This window comes from Sorex fumeus, unplaced genomic scaffold (assembly GCF_029834395.1).
Source record: "Sorex fumeus unplaced genomic scaffold, SorFum_2.1 ptg000098l, whole genome shotgun sequence".
Lineage (NCBI taxonomy): Eukaryota > Metazoa > Chordata > Mammalia > Eulipotyphla > Soricidae > Sorex > Sorex fumeus.
The window spans coordinates 18,555,917-18,576,148 of NW_026606155.1; the positions used below are offsets into that span (position 1 = coordinate 18,555,917).

The 20,232-nt window shown below is 42.3% G+C and overlaps 2 protein-coding genes across 2 annotated transcripts in view; one reads left to right on the top strand and one right to left on the bottom strand.

Annotated features, from left to right (window-relative positions):
• SNW1 (SNW domain containing 1) overlaps window positions 1-11,713 on the top strand; it is a 28,236-nt gene extending 16,523 nt beyond the window's left edge. Inside the window, exons 6-14 of the mRNA XM_056133381.1 lie at window positions 874-978; window positions 1,839-1,908; window positions 2,664-2,729; window positions 4,400-4,516; window positions 5,455-5,596; window positions 6,594-6,690; window positions 9,805-9,922; window positions 10,862-11,025; window positions 11,109-11,713. Coding sequence (XP_055989356.1) covers window positions 874-978; window positions 1,839-1,908; window positions 2,664-2,729; window positions 4,400-4,516; window positions 5,455-5,596; window positions 6,594-6,690; window positions 9,805-9,922; window positions 10,862-11,025; window positions 11,109-11,307 — 1,078 coding nt within the window. The 3' untranslated portion in view covers window positions 11,308-11,713. The remainder of the gene's footprint in view (window positions 1-873; window positions 979-1,838; window positions 1,909-2,663; window positions 2,730-4,399; window positions 4,517-5,454; window positions 5,597-6,593; window positions 6,691-9,804; window positions 9,923-10,861; window positions 11,026-11,108) is intronic.
• Window positions 11,714-11,792: 79 nt separating this feature from the next.
• SLIRP (SRA stem-loop interacting RNA binding protein) lies at window positions 11,793-20,198 on the bottom strand. Its single transcript, XM_056133382.1, has 4 exons — window positions 20,060-20,198; window positions 17,660-17,718; window positions 13,040-13,147; window positions 11,793-11,889 (listed from the first exon to the last, which is right to left on the bottom strand). Exons 1-4 carry the CDS (start codon window positions 20,154-20,156, stop codon window positions 11,818-11,820), a joined length of 336 nt encoding a protein of 111 aa, XP_055989357.1. The 5' UTR covers window positions 20,157-20,198; the 3' UTR covers window positions 11,793-11,817.
• Between the last annotated feature and the right edge of the window lie 34 nt (window positions 20,199-20,232).

Consider the following 20,232-nt stretch of genomic DNA (forward strand, 5'->3'; position numbering starts at 1 on the left):
TTGTTTATGGAAATTAATGTGGAATATGATCTATCCCACAATTATTTATAGCTTTACATTTATACATAATAGACTTTATAATATGTTGTTTTCATAAGTGGCGTTAATATATTTAGTAAGCTGTTATGGGCTGGAGCGGTAGCACAGCGGGTAGGGCATTTGCCTTCCACGCAGCCAACATTGCCAGCCCAAGTTCGGTTCCTCCTCCCCTCTCGGAGTGCCCGGCAAGCTACTGAGAGTGTCTTGCCCGCACGGCAAAGCCTGGCAAGCTCCCCGTGATGTATTTGATATGCCAAACACAGTAATAAGTCTCACAATGAAGACGTTACTGGGTTTGCTTGAGCAAACCGATGAACAACAGGAGGACAGTGACAGTGGCAGTGACAGTATGCTGTTATGATTGTATGCTATTTAAATATAATTTATGTTATAATGATAAACATTATTATAATAACTTTTAGAAAGGAAAAATGCAGAATTGATGCCATTATTCTTTTTCTGAGTTATAGCCTATGATTAGTGCAAAGCTATTCACTTTAAGTTACCTCTTGACAATATTTTGGGGCATTTTTTCCCTCAAATGTCAACTTAAAAATAGTACTGTTTTATAGAACTCTTATCTCTGAAGTTGAACTTGGCCTTCTGTGGTGGAAAACAGGGATGCATTGTTGCAAACTAGTTTACATTTTGCTGGTGATTATCAGTTGTTATTTACTCTAATCTCTTATAATCTCTGTCTAAACATTTTTCAGTTTTCTCTTAAATCCTTGTGAAAGGAATTGAAACTATAGACAAGATTAGAAATAGAATAAAGTAAAATACCTGTTGGGCGTATGAACTCGTCACATCTTTAGTTTTATCTGTACTCTCCAGATATACTCCATCTCAACAAGGGGTGGCTTTCAACTCTGGAGCTAAACAGAGGGTTATTCGCATGGTGGAAATGCAGAAAGATCCCATGGAGCCTCCAAGATTCAAGTAAGTTTGTGGTTTCCTGAAAATAAACCTTCTTTAAAAAAAAAAAAGAAAAAAACACATCAGGGCCTGAGTGTGGGTAATATAGTGCATAGGGCACTTGGCATTGCACACTGCCATCATCCCTGGCACCTCATATGGTTCCCTGAGCACTGGGTATGTCCCCAAAAAATCGGTGGGGGGAAAAGGAAGAAAAATTGTCCGATTTGTCTCTCAGTAGATTACTGATAAGTTATGGTTTATCTATGCATGGAATTCTATGAGCAGTAAAAAAAAAATAAGCTATTAGTAAATGCAGTAATATGGGTGAATCTTTTATGCTGAAAGAATCAAGACAAAAACACGCTTAGTACAGTATAATTCCATTTACATAAAACTCCAGAAAATCAGACTAATGTAGTGATAGAAGAAGGTCAGTGGTTACCTATGGGAAAGTACAAGAAGACAGAGTTGATGAGAAGAGCAAGGAGGGCAGGCGAGAGACATGCAGAAGCTTTGGGTGGTACATGGCAGATAACTTCATCAGTTGTCGTGATGGCTTCACAGGTGTATGCCTGTATTGAAACTTAAATAGTAACCTTGATACTTAGCATGACAGTTGTACCTTAAAAATAGGATTTTTAGAAAGAAAAAGTATATTACAGTATACAATGACTGATACTTTCAAAGTAATTAGTAGGTAGTGAGGCCAACAAGATCGACTGTTTCAGTAATTCTTGTTTATATTTGCTGCACGTCATACATGCATGCTACATTCTTGTATGTCCTGTGTATATGGTCACTATTTACTTGATGAAGTAATTAAAAGGAGAAAAATATATGTATGTATGTTAATATGTATATCTACTTTGACTTATCTTCAGAATTAATAAGAAAATTCCTCGGGGACCACCTTCTCCTCCTGCACCTGTTATGCATTCTCCTAGCCGGAAGGTAATGTTTAGTATAGTCTGGAATCTATTTTTGTACAAATCATTACTGATTTTCTAAGTAACCGCTCAAAGAATTAAAGTCGATATTTTATAGTAGATATATTTCACCACACTTGATATTTTTCTTTTTTTTTTGTTTTTCATTTCATTTTAAAAAGCAAAAAGAGATCCACTCAAGAATATAATGTATTATAGAGTACTTAGGAAAATTTATGTGAAATGTTAAATTTGTTACAATATTATTATTAACCTAACTACTGCTTTTTATAGAATGAACAGAATCTGCTGTTTGAAATGAAGGATGATAATAGTTTTAGGAAATGAGTACATGGGATCATTAGGTCTCTGATAACTGAAGTCGCTTGTTTTTTTTAGGTTTGTTTCATTGCCTAATTAAAAGAACAGATTTTGTTTGTTTTGTATTTTGGTGATAGAAATCAAATCAGAGCATCAGCCTGAACTGTTTTTTAATATCAAGTCATCTCACTTTAAACATGGAGAATACTCATGAATATCTTCAACTATCCAAAATAACTTAAATTTTCATTTTTACTAATAAATTATTAGAATTATCACTATGGGAACAGAAACATAAGCATATAGTGCTATCAAACAAATGGCAATTTGACCTTTGACTAAATCTGTTTCACTTTGTATAGAGCTGTCTTTGAAAAGAAAGACTTAATTTGTGTTTTTAATTAATCACATTGCAAATCTGAAGATGTCTCTTTTTCCACTCTTATTTTTCCAATTCAGATGACTGTTAAGGAACAACAAGAATGGAAGATTCCTCCTTGTATTTCAAACTGGAAAAACGCAAAGGTAATTAAGTTATTATGAAAAACAATTTTTTAACATTAGAACCTACTGGAAAACACCCGGGAAAATATTCCCACCTCATTTCTTTGAATGTTTTTAAAAAGAACATATGTCACATTTTTTGATATAATGTGAATATGAATATGTCAATGCGTGAACATCAGTGTGTCAAGGCGCATAGTCTTTCTAACCAAATAGTTTGAAATAGCTTATTAGTACATAGAGGAGGAATGAGTACAAGTCAAAAGTATGAAAGATAGTCTTTTGAATAACTCATCTACATCTAACATTTATTTCTGAAAGAAATAAGCCATTTCAAATGATACGTGACTAGGCAGCAGATGTTTGGTACATAGTAGGATTTTTGCTTGTTCTTTTGGGTTTTGGGATTTGGGTTTTGGTCCTGGAGGCACAAAACAGTGCTTGAGGGTTGCTCCCCACTTGGTAGTGGGCATTGAACCTGGAGATTCCTCCTATCTTTCCAGCTCTAATCCCTAGTGCTTTAATTTTTTAATTTCATGTTTATGTTTATAACATCCAGAGCTGGAGCGATAGCACAGCGGGGAGGGCATTTGCCTTGCACGAGGCCAACCCAGGTTCAATTCCCAGAATCCCATACGGTCCCCAAGCACTGCCAGGAGTAATTCCTGAGTGCAGAGCCAGGAGGAACCCTTGTGCATCGCTGGGTGTGACCCAAAAAGAAGGAAAAATAAGATAAAAAATAAAAAGTAAAAATCTTTCCTATCTTTGCAAATCACCAAAACTTTCAGGAGCTATAAATGTTGTGAAATAGGTGTCCACTGTTGTCACTTTTCCCAAATCATTTTTCATAATTGTTTTTGATAGATGAAGATTACTTTATTCCAAAAATTAAATATAATTTATTTAAAGCCAGTTATTTACTTACTCTACTACAAAAAGAAGATTGAATGATCTGATTTGGATTGATTATTATATCTGCAATTATGTGGCTTCTTGAGATCATTCTATAATACTTCCTTTTTTGTAAAATGGGAGCTCCCCCCCACAAAAACAGATTAAATTTTTTAAATGACAGATTAAACTACCTGTAAGTACTATCACTTGTTCCACCTTTGATATGACTGTTGTATTCATTATTTGTTGGTCATTTTTACAGTCCACAGTTATCCTTAGTTCCTCATATGAGAATCTATTGTTCTGAAATCTATTTTCTTTGGGCTTTAAAGCCACACTTACCCAAGCTTAGGTATGACAATGGGTACATAACCTAAGCTCTCTGCCTCAGTAACTTCATCTGTCAAAGGGAAACAACAGTAGTACAGTCCAAAAGGCGACAGTGAGGCAAGCCTTAGCTGCAGAGCATACAGTGTTGGCTGTTGCTACTATTGCATTAACTTGAAGAAAGCAAATATAATTTAAAACATTTGAACTAGCTGGCATTTAAATCTTAACTAGGGGGGTGAAGGGGATGCCTTCCAAAGCCGTGCTTAGCAGGCCTGGGGTCCTACTGGCAATCGTTGATCAACCAAACCAGTGGTTTGATGCAGGGTCACACCCACCTGTGCTCAGGGGACCGTGTGGTGCTGAGAATTGAACCCAAGAATTAAACCACTGTTCTATCTCCTGACCCATAAGTCTAAGTTTTAAGAATCTTCTGTTACTCTTTTGTGACTTGTCTGCTGCTGCACTAGGGTTATACAATTCCATTAGACAAACGCCTGGCTGCTGATGGAAGAGGACTGCAGACCGTTCACATCAATGAAAACTTTGCCAAGCTGGCTGAAGCACTGTACATTGCTGATCGGAAGGTTAGTCTGTCATAACTTAATTGTTTAATGCCTTGAACATCTGTAAATTGCTTTTTGTTTTGCTGAGATGTTCTGAATTGTACAGATTACCCTATGGTGTAGCTCGTCTACCTGCACTTAGTTCTAGACTTAAACCCGACTCCAATGATCCAGTTTTTCACATCGTTCCTGAATAACAATTCCCCAAATAAACCCATTTTGTGAAGATTGCTAGCTACTATTCTAAGTTTCATAATTTCCCTCTATTTTAAATGTAGATGTTTCCAAAAGATCAGAGAAAGGCATTCTAATGCTACTGAATGAGTGCTTCAGAAAGTGGTATTCATTCTATCAGCTATTGTTTTAATATATAACCTTGTGAAGGAAGTAGAACTGTATCACACTAAGCAGCCTTTATAAACAATTGTCTCTTGCAGTCATAGGTTAACACTGTCTTGATTGCCTTGATTGATTTTGAAAACAACTCTTATATGCTATTGATGTTGAAAATTATTTCATTGAAATCTTGTTCATTTCATATTCTCAAAAAGCTTTGGTGCAGGGACAGGTTATCATTTTTCTGCCAAGGACTGTTTGGATATGTAACAACTTTGTGGGCCATATACTCTGGGCAAATGGGTCACAGGCATCTGACAAGAACCATGTATGTCTTTGCTCTCATGTACTAGGACTAGGCCACAAAGCCCAAAGAACAGATGTCCCCTACCCTGCTTACTGAGTCACTGCATTATAAAATTGATTTGGGTCACTGGTTTCAACATCTAATGCATTTCCAGAGTAAAAAAGCTAAGTTTGTGATGTCTTTAAGACAAGCTCTGTTTTCATGGACAGGAATTTTTGTTTTAATTAGCAGTTACAAATCAGAATTCTTTATTAACTGCTCTTTTAAAATGGAATTTATTTAATCTGGGAGTTTTAATATCTGACTTTAATAACAGGCTCGTGAAGCTGTGGAAATGCGTGCTCAAGTAGAGAGAAAAATGGCTCAAAAAGAAAAGGAGAAACATGAAGAGAAGCTGAGGGAAATGGCCCAGAAAGCCAGAGAGAGAAGAGCTGGCATCAAAACCCACGTGGAAAAAGGTAGAACATGCCCTTTGCTGAATTGATTTACTTTGTGAACAGTAGGTCTCATTTTAGAAATTCCTTTTTTCACTGCATATAAATTTAGTACACTATATATAAAGTATCTAAATGTAAATTAATATGAAGAGTTTGTTGTTCATGGTCCACACGGGCTTGCTGCATTTTGAAGTCTGCCTGGTGCATATGTCTATTTAAATAATCTATCCTTTCTAAGCTGAAGGTATACATAGTATAGTCAAGAGAAAGAGCTTTGGGGTCAGCCTGTCTGGCTTCAAATCCTATTTCTATGCCAGAAGAGCAGTGTGATCTGGTGTGGGGACCCTAACCTGTTTCCATGATCAGATGAGCAAAGTGGTCTGGGCAACTAACCTAATTGCTCTGTACGCTCTGAGAGAGGAGGTGTCGGTCTATTCTTTGGAAACAGTGCAAATCCGGGTATGACTCAAACCTGGCCCCCCACTAGTGCTTATAGTTCTTTTTTTTTTCTCTCTCTTTTTGGGTCACACCTGGCAATGCACGGGGGTTACTTGTGGCTCATGCACTCAGGAATTGCTCCTGAGCACCATATGGGATGCTGGGAATCAAACCCAGGTCAGCCGCGTGCAAGGCAAACGCCCTACCCACTGTGCTATCACTTAAGACGCATATTTAGCTATTCTTTTTCTGCTGTTTCAGATAGGGCTGACCTTGACTCTGTGCAAGGGGTTGAATCTGGGGTTTCTATATGCAAAGCATGTGTTCCAGCCCATTGAGCATCTTAGTGACCCTCTACAGCTGTTTTGTATAGTTAACATTACTAAATTGACATTATCGGACATCTACCCATCTGTCTTATCTGTCCCTCTATCAGTCTACTACTTTGATGAGGTTCAGTATGCTTTACCTCATACACATTTGCTCTTGGAGTTTTCTAAGGTAAATAAAGAATGTTCTCTTGTTCCAAGTATAAATGGGAAAGTGCGGAAGTAATTCCAGTTCTGTCTGTTGCTTACAGAGGATGGAGAGGCACGCGAGAGAGATGAAATCCGGCATGACAGGCGGAAAGAGAGACAGCATGACCGGAATCTTTCCAGGGCAGCACCTGATAAAAGGTAGGTTCTGGTGCTCACCAACCACCCTTGCCACATGGGCTCATCGTGTGCCCACAGCCAGTTTCCTGGGTGTCTGTTCTGGTGCTCAGCCTATTGGGAAGGCTTCTGGTGGAAGCTTGCATGGCACGGCAGTGATGGTTGAATGAAGAGTCAAAGAGGGGTGGTGTCCACAGGAATTGTGGGGGACATCTAGGGGAAACTTGTAGTTTAAGTTCCATCTGTCTGCGCAACAATCTTTATGTTGGAGGACCTCAGGGCAGGAGGCCTCTTAGGGTCCCCCCATTTTGGGACTCCTATATCAGGAGTCCCTATTTATCTTGGAGAGAAGTGCTTTGGACCTCTGGAGGTGGGGGGCATGCAGGTGGGTATTCTAACTGGACTTTTCCATGTGTGGCAGTCTGAAGAAATATGGGTCTGTGGAGATAGTATAGCGGGAAGGGCACTTGTCAAAGAATGTGAGATCCTGCTGAGATAGAATTAAGTTTGCAATCTGTGTGTGCGTGTGCGTGTGCGTGTGCGTGTGTGTGTGTGTGTGTGTGTGTGTGTGTGTGTGTGTGCACGCGCACATATTATTTTGGCTGGTGGATTCATCTTTGTAGGTGCAAAGTTGTGTGTGTGTGATGAGTGTCTGAGGTCTCTGCATGTGTGGGGTCATGGGCGTGGAGTGTCTGGGGTCCCTCTTCATCCTCTGAGAATATCACTAAAAGATTGAGGCATGGATACAGTACTGGTGTTTGGAGCAAGATCCTGGCTCCTGCTTAGAGAGGAGAGAGTTTTACACTGCCACCCATCCCCAGGCTCACTTTACATCAGGCATCTTGGAGCCTGCCTCTTTCTCCCAGGGCTGCCCCACTGGGTAAGCCAGGGTGGCCTTCACAGGGGTCTGAGATGGGCATAGAATGAAAAAGGAAGATGGCGTTAAGATGAATTTCAGTGAAGAGTGCCTTTATAGAGAGCACGTTAGTCTACTAAGGTTGGTTTTACTTTCAGTCCCTTTCCTCTTTAGTCTGAAAAGTTAATAAATCTGAACTTAATTTCTTTCACTTAACTACTTAGTCTTAAGCAGAAAAATGGTCTGTTGCCCAGAAGCAACATTTTCTTCTGTCACCTGTGGAGTATCTAGAATTGACAGTGATGGGGATGAATAAGAGGAAATTGAGATCATGTTTCTGTAAAGAAAATAGTGGAAGTGCCATATTGCGCTCATACTTTGCATGAGGCAGGCCAGCATTTGATTTCTAGCATACCCCCTCCTCACCACAGCATAGAGTATTCCTGAGTATTGCCAAGTGTGGGCCCCCTTGGCAAGAAATGGGGTGCCAGTGGATAGGACTGTTCTGATTTGTTATGTTCCTAGTTCAAATGGTGGTGAGACATTTGTTATTTACCTATCCTCTAGACAAGAAACAAACCACACTTTTTTGAAGTCCCTTTACATAAAGAATATTGTACTGAGTATAGTAGGATAGAATTATGTTTTATTAGGAATTGCAGAATTTAGGGGCCAAGCGACAGTGTAGCAGGTAGGGTGCTTCCTTGCAATGTGGCTAACCTGGGTTTTATCCATGGCATCCCATGAGCACCACCAGGAGTAATTCCTGAGTGCAGAGCCAAGAGTAACTCCTGAGCATTGCTGGTTCTGGTCCCCCCAAAAAAAGAAATTAAAGAATCTACTTCTCATGACCAGTCTGTTCAAAAGATAAAGCTATAATATAAAGTGGCTTGAGAATATTCGCAAAATTCTCTTGTACAGACTTGTATAAAACAAACTGAATATATGAATGGAGACTTAGAATAAAGTGCAGATTGTCATGAAACAAAAGCTAAAGTTCTGAGAAGCTAAAGAAATGCTATAATGTGGAGGTGGGATTCTGACTTAGATTTAAATACATAGATAAAGCATATTTTTCTAAATAAATTGATTTTCATCTGCCTGTGATCTGATTCAATTCCATTTTTTTCAAATTATTTCTTAAACATAAAATATATAAATATAAGAGGGAATAGGTAGAGCACTTGGCTTGCACACAGCCAACCCCAGGTTCTATCCGTGTGGCACCACGTATGGTTCCCCAAGCCCACCAAGAAAGACCCTTGAGTTCAGAGGCAAATTAAGTCCTGTATACTTCAGTTGTGGCCCAAAGACCAAAATAAAAATAAAGATTCTTACAAAGGTGTTCTTTATTGTCTAATGCATATTTATTTGGTCCCTTTGGAGTTGAAAATAAAATATATGAACTAGGAGTTATGGATAAACCCACAGTATAAAAGAAATTAATGAATTGTGAACATGTGCAATTAATAACAATACTGATCTGAAATTCCTAAGCTGTAAGTCAGAATGTTCCTGTAGACTAATTGGGCCCTTAAGACTAGTTAAGTAGCTATGAGAGATGATAGCAGAAAAGCTGTGAACTTGTGATTGAATGAAGTCAGGTTGTCTATAGAAATCATTTTAAAATTTGAGCTTCTGGTAAAATAAGTAATGATTCTGTTGTGTGTGGGTTGCATTCTACTCTGATAGGAAGGGAATTAATCCAAACATCAAAACATACACTGAATCATCCAGTCATTGACAAGTTTTTCTTGAAATCAAGGAGCGTGGCTTGGGAGGTAGCTCAGAGGGCTGGAGAGCATACAGTAGATCTGGGTTTGATCACATGACACCTCATCAGAGCCCCCGAGCACTGCCAGGTGTGACCTCCAAACCCCCCACAACCTCAAAGAAAAATTCTAGCAGGATAAAAAAAATTACCGAATGCTTGCTTACTGACAGTGATTCATGGGATACATCTAATTTGTATCCAGTCCCCTCCACCACCCTCATAATCACAACTATAGACCGTCGCAGTTTCTTTCGCAGCACGGGTTGTTAGATGATCACAAATATTGAAGTCTTCCAATTCACATATTAGTCATGTGGCAGTTCTTTCAGCTCCCAGGACAGCCCGATTGTAAACCTGCCTCTTCTGACAGTCTTGTACCTGATTATGCATTGTCAAAGACCTTCCGTTCACAAGAGGACTCATTTCCTTTACCTCCGAGATTGGCTGTAAATTGAAATTCAGCTTGTCTTTGTTGAGTTTTCCATTAATGATGTGCATTTCTAAACAGGTCTAAACTTCAGAGAAACGAAAACCGAGATATCAGTGAAGTTATTGCACTCGGTGTGCCCAACCCTCGGACTTCCAATGATGTTCAGTACGACCAGAGGCTCTTCAACCAAACCAAGGTATGAGGAATTTAAAAATAGCATATCTAAGTGTTGACAAGAGTGCCACACCTCAGAGAAAAGAAAATGAATGCTACATATTTGGATCATCCTAAGATGTTCTGCATGACGACAGAAAAATTAGATTTGTGTTAATAGTTTAAAAGGCAGGTAAAATTGGAGACTGAGGAAATGGCTCTGAGGGTGGCATTTATTCAATTCCTGGCACCGCTGAGTCCCTAAATCAGTGCCAGGGGCAGCCCCAGAACACTAAGCACTGTTAGGTGGACCCTAAGGCATTAATTAGGTAATATATAAAGACTGGTGAGATGACAGCCCCACTTTAGACCCTTAAAATTGGCTAAGATTTGAGACACTTATGGAAAAAAAAATACCAAGAAATTTGAATCTGGCGGGTCAGTCTTTGGTTTCTAAAATAGAGCCAGTGTCCCACAAAGATCTTTGGGGGAAAAAATTTTATACTATAAACCACAATAAACTTGGGAATTTTATGTTTTATTTTTATTTATTTTTGGTTTTTGAGTCACCACGTAGTGTTCAGGACTTACTCCTGACTGCACTCAGGGCAGGCTCAGGGACCCTGGGATCAAGCCTGGGTTGGCCTGTGTGGTCACCTAAGCCCAAACCAGGAGATATCCCAAAACACTGATGGGTGCGGCCAAAAAAAAAAAAAAGACAAAAAATACCAGGGATGGGGTTGGAGATAGTATGGCAGCTTGCCAGGAGTGAGCCCTGGGCACAGCCAAGTGTGGCCCAGAAAAAAAACTCAAGGATGGTAATAAACCTAAGTTTGTCCGCTTAGTACAAGTGTGTTTTATCAGGATCTCTTTTAATATACAGTTGGTTGTTAAAAATGTGAGCTGTAACTGAGTAAGAATTTATCTTGAGCATCATCACTTTTTAATAATACATTTTTATTTAATGCCACTTTTCCTTCAGGGTATGGACAGTGGTTTTGCAGGAGGAGAAGATGAAATTTACAATGTTTACGACCAAGCATGGAGAGGTGGTAAAGATATGGCCCACAACATTTACAGGCCCAGTAAAAACTTGGACAAGGATATGTATGGTGATGACCTCGAAGCCAGAATAAAGACCAACAGGTACAAACCAGAGCGCACAACTCAGTTTCAGTGTTGCACTAATGAAAATAAAGTAGTTCATAGGACTTTCTCTTCTCTCCTAGATTTGTTCCAGATAAGGAGTTTTCTGGTTCAGATCGTAGGCAGCGAGGCCGAGAAGGACCAGTTCAATTTGAAGAAGATCCTTTTGGTTTGGACAAGTTTTTGGAAGAAGCCAAACAACACGGTGGCTCAAAAAGACCTTCAGATAGCAGCCGCCCCAAGGAACATGAGCACGAAGGCAAGAAGAGACGAAAGGAGTAGACGCACCTCTCTGGGAGTGAATGAACTGTGTTACTCAGTGATGTGATGCAAGTCATGTAGGGCAACACTTTATCTATGAGCAACCAGAATAAAAACCAAATCTGGGTGTCAGAACCCAGTGCTACTTTTTATTACGAGAAATGGGGGGTGGAAAACTCTACTTTGAGCTGATTTTTTTTAAAGAATGGGTTGTGTTTGTCCTACCTTTTGGCATTTATAGAACATACTCCCCCCCACCCCATGTGAAATTAAGACCACTTTTTTGTGTGTGTATTAGTACTTTGGGGTTAATATTTTGCACAAGAAAGGCTGCATATTACCCCAACAACAGTGAGAAGGATGTTTATGTATGGGAACAATCCTGCCAAATAACATCTGCCCCTATTACGCTATCTGGATTTGGAGTCAGAGGAAAGTAAGCTCTTGCTTGATGCAGCTATTTGTTTCAAATTAAAAACATTTAGACAAAACTTTCGTTTTCTTTACATTATTTAATATACAGTTACAGTCTCAAAAATCTTTCTCTTCATCGGTTGTTTGATCCGCTTGTAAGTTTTTTGGTCTTCGAACTTGAACATGGAGCTGGGAAAGGGGAAAAAAAGAAAAGATGTTTGCAAGAAGTATTGAAACTGAAAATTGGCACTTGAAGAGAATTTGCTATGTGTTTTTCCTGAATTTCAACTGGAAATTTTAAATCAGGGCCAGAAAGATAGTTCAACAGGCTGGACCGTACACCTTTGCATGCAGGACGCTTGGTTCCATCTCTGGCTTGGAGTCGAAAGCAGTGAGCAGACCAATGTGGCTCCAAAAGTAATAAAAATTGCAGATCTAGGGCTGGACTCAGTACAACCAGAAGGGCATTTGCTTTGCACGCTGCTGACCCAGATCCAATCCCTGGCATCCTGACTGGTCCCTGAGCACCACCAGGAATAAATTTATGATTCAAAATCCAGGAATAACTCCTGAACATCAGAAAAAAAACAAGATTTTAACCCAACTCTACCGTTTGCACTTTTGTTTTCCAAGTAGGATGCACATTTGCCAGTCCTTGGGGGACCATGAGGTAAATAGGGTCAAACTCATCGCCTCATATATCCTATGCTTGGACTCAACCATTTGAACCATATTCCCAGCCTGGATACTGCTCTTCACTTATAAATCATTTTAAAAAATTTATTTACAATTCATTGACAGTTTACAAACTTCACTTACAAATCTCCCAAAGTTGGGACAGAGAGAGTAAGGCACAGGGTTAGAACCATAACAGCAGGCAGGGCACTTGCCTTACATACGCCCGAGGTGGGTTTGATCCGTGGCATCCCAAATGACTCCCTGAGCTCTGCCAGGAATGATCCCTGAGTGTGGAGCCAAGAGTAAGCCCTGAACTTTGCAAGGTGGGACCCAAAAACTAAAAAGAGGCAGAAAGGATAGTACAAGTCCTATATGATACGATAGTACGAGTGTAGGACATTAGATCCCCGACACCTCACATGGCCTCCCTCACCCCAATTTCCTGCAGGAGTGATCCCTGAGCACTTCTCAGTGTGGCCAAAAGAAAAAAAAAAAAAGATCAAGGCACCTAGCATGCAGCTGCAGGGACATCACTAACTGGAATCCCAGCACTGCTTATGGTTCCCTGAGCATCACCAGGTGTTGCTCAACCCTTCCTTCCCCCTACCCCAAATCTCCTAAATTTCTGGTCATTATCTAGAAATAATGTAAAAATATTCACCTTTACTCCATCGATAATATGATTTTCCTGTTGCAGTGCATTATGAAGTTCTTCTTCTGTAGAAAACTGAACCCAGGCCATACCTCTGTGAAAGCCAGTCTCTTTATCCTAAAAATTCAAAATTCAGAGTAAAGATTAATCATGAACTTAAGAATGTTTCCATGAGCTCCCAAACTACCAATTTTTTCATCTGCCAAAATAGGGTGACAAGCATATTCAGTAAATGTTAAAATCCTAGCTTTAAGGACGGAGTGATGGAAGACGCTTGCCTTGCACACAGCTTACGTGGGTGATCAAGTGACTAAAGTTAGCTTATCTGCTGTGACCTCAACATCAAATTTTAGGGGCCTGAGATATAATACAGCAGATGTGGCACTTGCCTTGCACACGACTGACCCAAGTTCGATCCCCCGTCCCCTACATGTTCTCCCAAGCCCACAAGGAGTTAGCCCTTGTGTTAGCCACACACCAGGTGTGACCCAAAACCACCAAAACCCCAAATTTTCAGAAATACCCTATACTCAAAAGATAACTTTGTATGAACCTAATTTTTGGTAATGTGCTGGTGAAGCCCCAGTTCAGATATAACAATTTCTAAAGCATCTCCATGTGTAAACATTTCTATACGGCAATAAGAAATTTGTTAAATGCTAGTAGATACCATGCATCTCAAATAGGAACCTGGACTTCCATAATGAATTTCAGAAGAAATTCATTTTGGGGAAAGGGGTTTGGGCCACAACCAGCTGTGTTTGGGGTTCACTCCTGGCAGAGCTTGAGAGAAGGTATGTGGGAACAGGAATTTAACAGGAGTCAGTCGTGAGCAGGGCACATGTTCAAACTCCCTGTAACTACCTGGCTAGACATTTACTTTTTATGTATTCCTTATTTTGTGTCACCATGAATTAAAGCCTTTTTTTGATTAAGAATCTAATATTCGGGCCTGGAGAGATAGCACAGCGGGTAGGGCGTTTGCCTTGCACGTGGCCGACCTGGGTTCGATTCCCAGCATCCCATATGGTCCCCTGAGCACCGCCAGGAGTAACTCCTGAGTGCAGAGCCAGGAGTAACCCCTGTGCATCGCCAGGTGTGACCCAAAAAGCAAAAAACTAAACCCAAGATTCAACTTCAGGCCCTAAGTATTTCTGTTTATACTTTTAAGAAGTAAAAAAAGCAACCACTAAGTATGTTATTTTTTTTTCAGAGAAACCCCATTAATGTTCAAGAAATGCAAATTTCATATTTTGTAAAATTAAGTGTATAGAAAGATTTTATGCCCATAATACACATACCTCATTCTTTTTATCAATCAAATAAAGTTCTTTTTCATCACTGAATAGCTATTTCATCTATTCTACTGATGAACATTTTAAGTTCTTTCAGATGCACTGGTGAAAACTGCGTTGGTGATTCCAGTTTTTTTTAATTCTATTTTTATTTTTTAATCATAAAAAATTGAGGTGCAGGTGTCTAAAGGACCCCTCTCAAACTTCCCCCCTGCCACACACATCCCCATTGACTCAGTTTTACAGACAAATTCTTCTGAAGACTTTGACCTTTGCTGTTCCCTTAGAATGTTTCTTTTTTATCACACATATGGGAGATTATCTCCCTCTTGCTCTTCCTCTCTCTCTTCCCCTTCCTCCTCCTCTCCCCTTCATCTCTCTTGGTGATTTCACTTCTTGGCATCTACCCCAATATTTGCTCGAGGGGGCCCAGTAACGTCTCCATCATGAGACTTGTTGTTACTGTGTCTGGCATATCGAATACGTCACGGGGAGCTTGCCAGGCTCTGCCGTGCGGGCGAGATACTCTCGGTAGCTTGCCGGGCTCTCCGAGAGGGGCGGAGGAATCGAACCCAGGTCGGCCATGTTGGCTGCGTGCAAGGCAAACTCCCTACCGCTGTGCTATCGCGGTAGGGCATTTGCCTTGCAAGCGGACAACATGGCCGACCCGAGTTCAGATTCCTCCGCCCCTCTCGGAGAGCCCGGCAAGCTGCCGAGAGTATCTCGCCCGCACGGCAGAGCCTGGCAAGCCACCCGTGATGTATTGGATATGCCAGACACAGTAACAACAAATCTCTGTCCCTACCCCAATATAGAGAACATTAATTCAAAAGGATATATGCACAACCTATGCTCATCACAGTGCTTACCACAACAGCAAAGATTCGGAAACAGTCAAATGCCCCACTGCAGATGGATGGATCAAGAAGTAGTGGTATAGGGCAGGAGTGATGGTACAGTGCACTTTTACCATGCACACGACCAACCTGGGTTCGATCCCTGGCACCCCAGATGGTCCCCAAGCTCCACTAGGAATACATCCTGAGTACTGGTGGGTATGGAAGTTGTGGTAGATATACATAATGGAATGCTATGAGCACTAAGAAAACACAAAAGCATGCATTTTACCATGACACAGATGGAACGAAAGCATATGCTAAGTCAAGTCAGTCAAAAAAAGGGGTAGGTAGAGAATGATGTCTTTCATACGTTAGACTTATACAGCCAGGTAACAACAAAGGGCCAAAGGCAATAGAAGAGGAGAGTGAGCAGCTAGAGCAATAGTACAGTGGGTAAGGCCCTCACTTTGCACACAGCGGACCCAAGTTCAATCTCCAGCACTCCATTTGGTTCCCTGAGCAATGCCAGAAGTGAGCCAGGGGTTATCACCAGGTGCGGCCCCCAAAAAAAAATTGTTTTTAATAATAGTAAGTAAAAAAAAGAAAGCGAGAGTTGATCCAAGAACTGAGTTAGGGGAAAGCATAGGGGGAGATTGAAAGGGAGGGGCCTGCAGGAGGAAATCAAGTACTCTGGTTTTAGAATCAAGTATACACAGAATCATCGTTTGTAATACTGTATCTCAGTACTTCAATAAAGATTAAAAAATCATTTAGAAAAATGGAAAGTGCCACTTAGAACATTCCTGCCTACACATTTCTGTAGAATTGTTACAAATGGAATTGCTAGATTCAATGAAAACTATCAATTCTGAGAAAAAAAAATTTTTTTGCCAAATTACCATTGAGAAATAAAAGATGAAGATCAATGTCTGAAAAATTTGAATACAAGTGTGCTTTCACCGTCACTTGCACTAGATAAGGGTGATCTGATAGATCTTTCAAAGGCAGGTGTCGTTCAGCCAAGAATTAATAATCACTCTCAAGAAACCCCAGTAACCAGGGCCAGAGCATCAAGCCAGCAGGGAGGATTTGCCTAACATGCAGAAGACCTAGGTTCAATCCCCAGCACCACATATGGTCCCCTGAGCTTGCAAAGAGTGATCCCAGAGGATAGCCACGAATAGCCTGAGCACCCCCGCTCTCCATTCCACCCTGCCCCTATGTGGCCCAAACAAACACACTAGCAAAAAAACAGAAAAGAAAGAAGAAAGCCCAGTAATCTTAGAAAGCCCACAGAATAGACCCCACAGCGCAGGATAAAGTAGTTCAGATTAATATCATGAGTAAGCGAAGGAAACACTTTCAAAACGGCAATCAAGGATCAATCTTAAAATAAGGTATTCTCTGCCAGTCTGTGTTATGAGACTCTCCACCCACCTCAGGTTCCCCGAGAACCTAGTGGCGTGCAGAATCATGAGAGCTCAGTCTCCACGAAGCCCCCACTACCTCCTAGGATAAGTCCTTCCTGAGTCTAGGCAGAAACTATGACCGCGCAAAACAGACAGGACGCTGCTCCCCTGTTGGAGACTCAGTAAGAATTATCCAAGTCAGGCTGGAGCAATAGTACAGCAGGTAGGACATTTGCCTTGCAAGCGGCTGACCAGGGTTCAATCCCCAGCATCCTATATGGTCCCCAGGCACTGCCAGGAGTAACCCCTGAGCAATGCTAGGTGTGACCCAAAAAGAAAACAAAAAAATAACTGTCTAAGCAGCCAAGGGACTGGGTGAGGGCCAGAGCCTGCAGAGCAGCCAGGCAGGGAGGAACCGCAGTACCTGGTGCTGGGAGCCCGGATGCAAGCAGAGCCCTGGAACCCCACAGAGTCCCCAGCCCACCAGAACTAAACCATGAGCACTCTGGTGTGACCCAAAATCAAAACACCACCAACAAGAAGGAAAAAACAGCAAACAGCTTAGTATATTAGAAAGTCATTTAAGTGAGATTAAGGAGGTACAGTGCCGCCCAGCAGGTCAGGCTGTACCTGCAGGGCGAGTGCATCAGCAGCCTGATGGTGCCTCAGGCTTTCTAATAGCCCAAAATTGCCAATGTGCCTCTGGCCAGACCCCAACAACTTGGGACCGAGTTTCCTGAGAAATTTAACAGCCAAAAGCTAGGTATGGGGGAGCATGCCCACGAACCACCTCTGGCTCAGCCATACAAGCTCATTTATCAGCCTTGCTTCAGAGATTCAAAGAAATCTCCCAAGAAATCAAAATCAGAGACTCGAGAGCAGCACACCACAGAGATGTCACTGCACCCCATACCAGGTGATTGCACCTCGGAGGGGGCCAGGTATGTATGTCCCTCCGCCTGACCTAGGTTCAATCCCTGCACCACATAAAGTCCCTGAGCCCCGCCAGGAGTGATCCCTGAGCACAGAACCAGAGCAAGCCCTGATCTTATGAATCCTTTAATTAAAATAAAATGCGATACTCACGAAAGGCAGGGTGCACTTTCGTACATGACCAAACTGTGCAAAGTGTTCTCTCAACTCATCTGTATAAGAAAGGAAAACACAAAAAAGATAATGAATGTATTTTCTTACATTTTCCATTCTCCATTGCAAACAGAAATCAAAGGAATTCCTCAAGGTCCCAGACTTCTTATGAAGAGGCGCCACTTAGGATTTCCTCCAAGCCTCAGGATTCAGGAAGCAGGCCAGGATGCTGGAGGCAAGCTTCCCCAGCTCAGACCCAGGGTCTAACACCGGCACCTCCCACCTCCTGAGGAGGACCTAGGAAACAGCCGCGAGACTACCCCAAAGGAGGCAAATGTGCCAGTCAGGGGAAGCAGCAAAGTGGGGAGTTAATACTACAGAAGCTGTCTTCGGACCCAGCAAACACGGAGTGTCTTCATCATATTATGTATTATGCAAGTGTATTATGCAAGGTACATGGAGTATTATCCCTGAGACAAAACCACAATTTGGTGTGTTGTTTGTCAGTTACCCAGTGAAATCCCTTCCCTTCCCGGATTTAAAGTGGGAGGTGGGAAAACGGCACGCTAAAGTGTGTTGTTGTGTTTCCCATGGACGCCCAGTCACTCTCAAGGACAGAAAATGGAATGCCAGGTCCTGCGAATCCCTCTATTTCTATTCATCCTTTCCCCCTGGAAATGTCAGATTTTCTCTTGAAATCGATCTTCTCCTAACTTCTAACTATCCTTTAAGATCCCGGTCAAACCCAACTACTTTTATCTTAAAAGACAAAAAAAAACCTCTCCAGCCCCAAACCTAGAAACAGTTTATAGGAATGAAGGTATTTGTCTTGCCCACGATCAAGCCTCTTTCTATTGTGGCCAACCACTGCAAGGAGTAATTCCTGAGCAGAGCCAGGAGTAAGCCCAGAGTACTGCACTCATCAATGAACCACTAAAAAAAAAAAAAAAGGTAAAGGTAAAGGTAAAGGCCCTCCCGTTGATCGTCGATTTGCTCGAGCGGGCCCAGTAACGTCTCCATTGGAGACTTTGTTGTTACTGTGTCTGGCATATCGAATACTCTCGGTAGCTTGCCGGGCTCTCCGAGAGGGGAGGAGGAATCGAACTCGGGTCGGCCATGTTGGCTGCTTGTAAGGTGAACGCCCTACCCACTGTGCTATCGCTGCAGCCAAAAAAAAAAAAAAAAAAACCAGGAGAAGGGGTGAGGGGTGGAAGTAACCCCTCCCATTCTTTTCCTTACAAGGGCTCCGAGCTATCCGAGCTACCCTTGATGTATTGGATATGCCAAAAACAGTAACAAGTCTCACAATGGTGCCCACAAGAGCAAATCAATGAACAACTGCAGTGACACTGCAGTGCAGTGAGAGTGGCTGATCTGACACATCCCCATCTACAAAGGTAACAGGAGGCTGAGGAGAAGGCTGGAGAGAAGCATGGCCCAGGCCTGGGTTCAATTCCCCTCCTAAGGTAGGGTGCCCACACCCTCACCTGCCCCAAACACTGAGACACCCCAGCAGTAAGCCAGGGGCAGCTCCTGACCACAGCTGGGCGTGGCCCCCACATGTAAGCAAAAGTGACAAGTCAAGAATCTTTACTTCTTTTTTTTTTTTTTTGCTTTTTTTTTGGGGGGGGTCACACCTGGCAATGCTCAGGGGTTACTCCTGGCTTTGCACTCAGGAATCACTCCTGATGGTAGCTCAGGGGACCATATTGGGTGCTGGGAATGGAACCCAGGTCTGCCGCGTGCAAGGCAAATGCCCTGACCGCTGTGCTATCACTCCAGCCCCCAAGAATCTTTACTCATTTCTGCGTGTTGGGAATTGAACCCAGGACCTCCAGAGAAACTAGGTCAAAAAAAATTTTTTCTTTTAATCGTAGCAATGTTAAAAAAAAATATATAGACTATATATATAGTCTCAAAGGCTCATGCTAACCAAAAAGGATGTGGATTGAGATTTCCGCGGTTTCTCCAAACGTCCTATAGGTCCCGTTTTTGTACTCGTGAAAAGATCTATGGATCCATGACTTATTGATTACGGAGCCCGTTTCAAGCACAGAATCTTAAAAAAAAAAAAAAAGCTTGCATATAAACTCGCTGCACAGAACCCCCTGCTAGCACTGTGCTATGCCCCTGCCGCTGCCTTGCAGGCCTCCAAACACACTTCACAAACCTCTGGCCCATCACTCCGAAGCCCAGGAGGCCGTGCCCTGCGTGTCCCCCACCCTCAAAGTATGACTGTCCCCCCCAATCTCTCGGTGTTCACTGCCAGCTCAGAAGCAAAAAAAAAAAACCGTTTCCCTGGGCAAGCGCCGCGCGCTCAGACTCCCGTGCGCCGCAGAAAGCGGAGCTCGGAGGCCTCGCGCGGGCGACGCGTCCCACCCCGGCCCCACCGTCACTCACTGGCGGCCGCGGTCCAGGGAATCCTCCGCACGAACGCCACGTGCCGGCCCACGCCCGCCCGCGCCGCCAGCGCGGACCTCGCCACCGACGCCGCCATCGCTAGGCCCGCGGGCTCTCCGTGACCCCCGCCCCGGTCGCGACCCGGAAGAACCTGGCGCCAGCCGCCCGACTTC

What these genes read in the sequence shown, in the direction of transcription:
- SLIRP (XM_056133382.1), bottom strand. Translation starts at nt 20,156, where the DNA reads ATGGCGGCGTCGGTGGCGAGGTCCGCGCTGGCGGCGCGGGCGGGCGTG. An exon ending in TCCCTGGACCGCGGCCGCCA is followed by an intron (nt 17,719 to 20,059) that starts GTGAGTGACGGT and finishes TTTCTTATACAG; the next exon opens with ATGAGTTGAGAGAACACTTT. An exon ending in ATATTATCGATGGAGTAAAG is followed by an intron (nt 11,890 to 13,039) that starts GTGAATATTTTT and finishes CCCCTTTCCCAG; the next exon opens with CTCCATGTTCAAGTTCGAAG.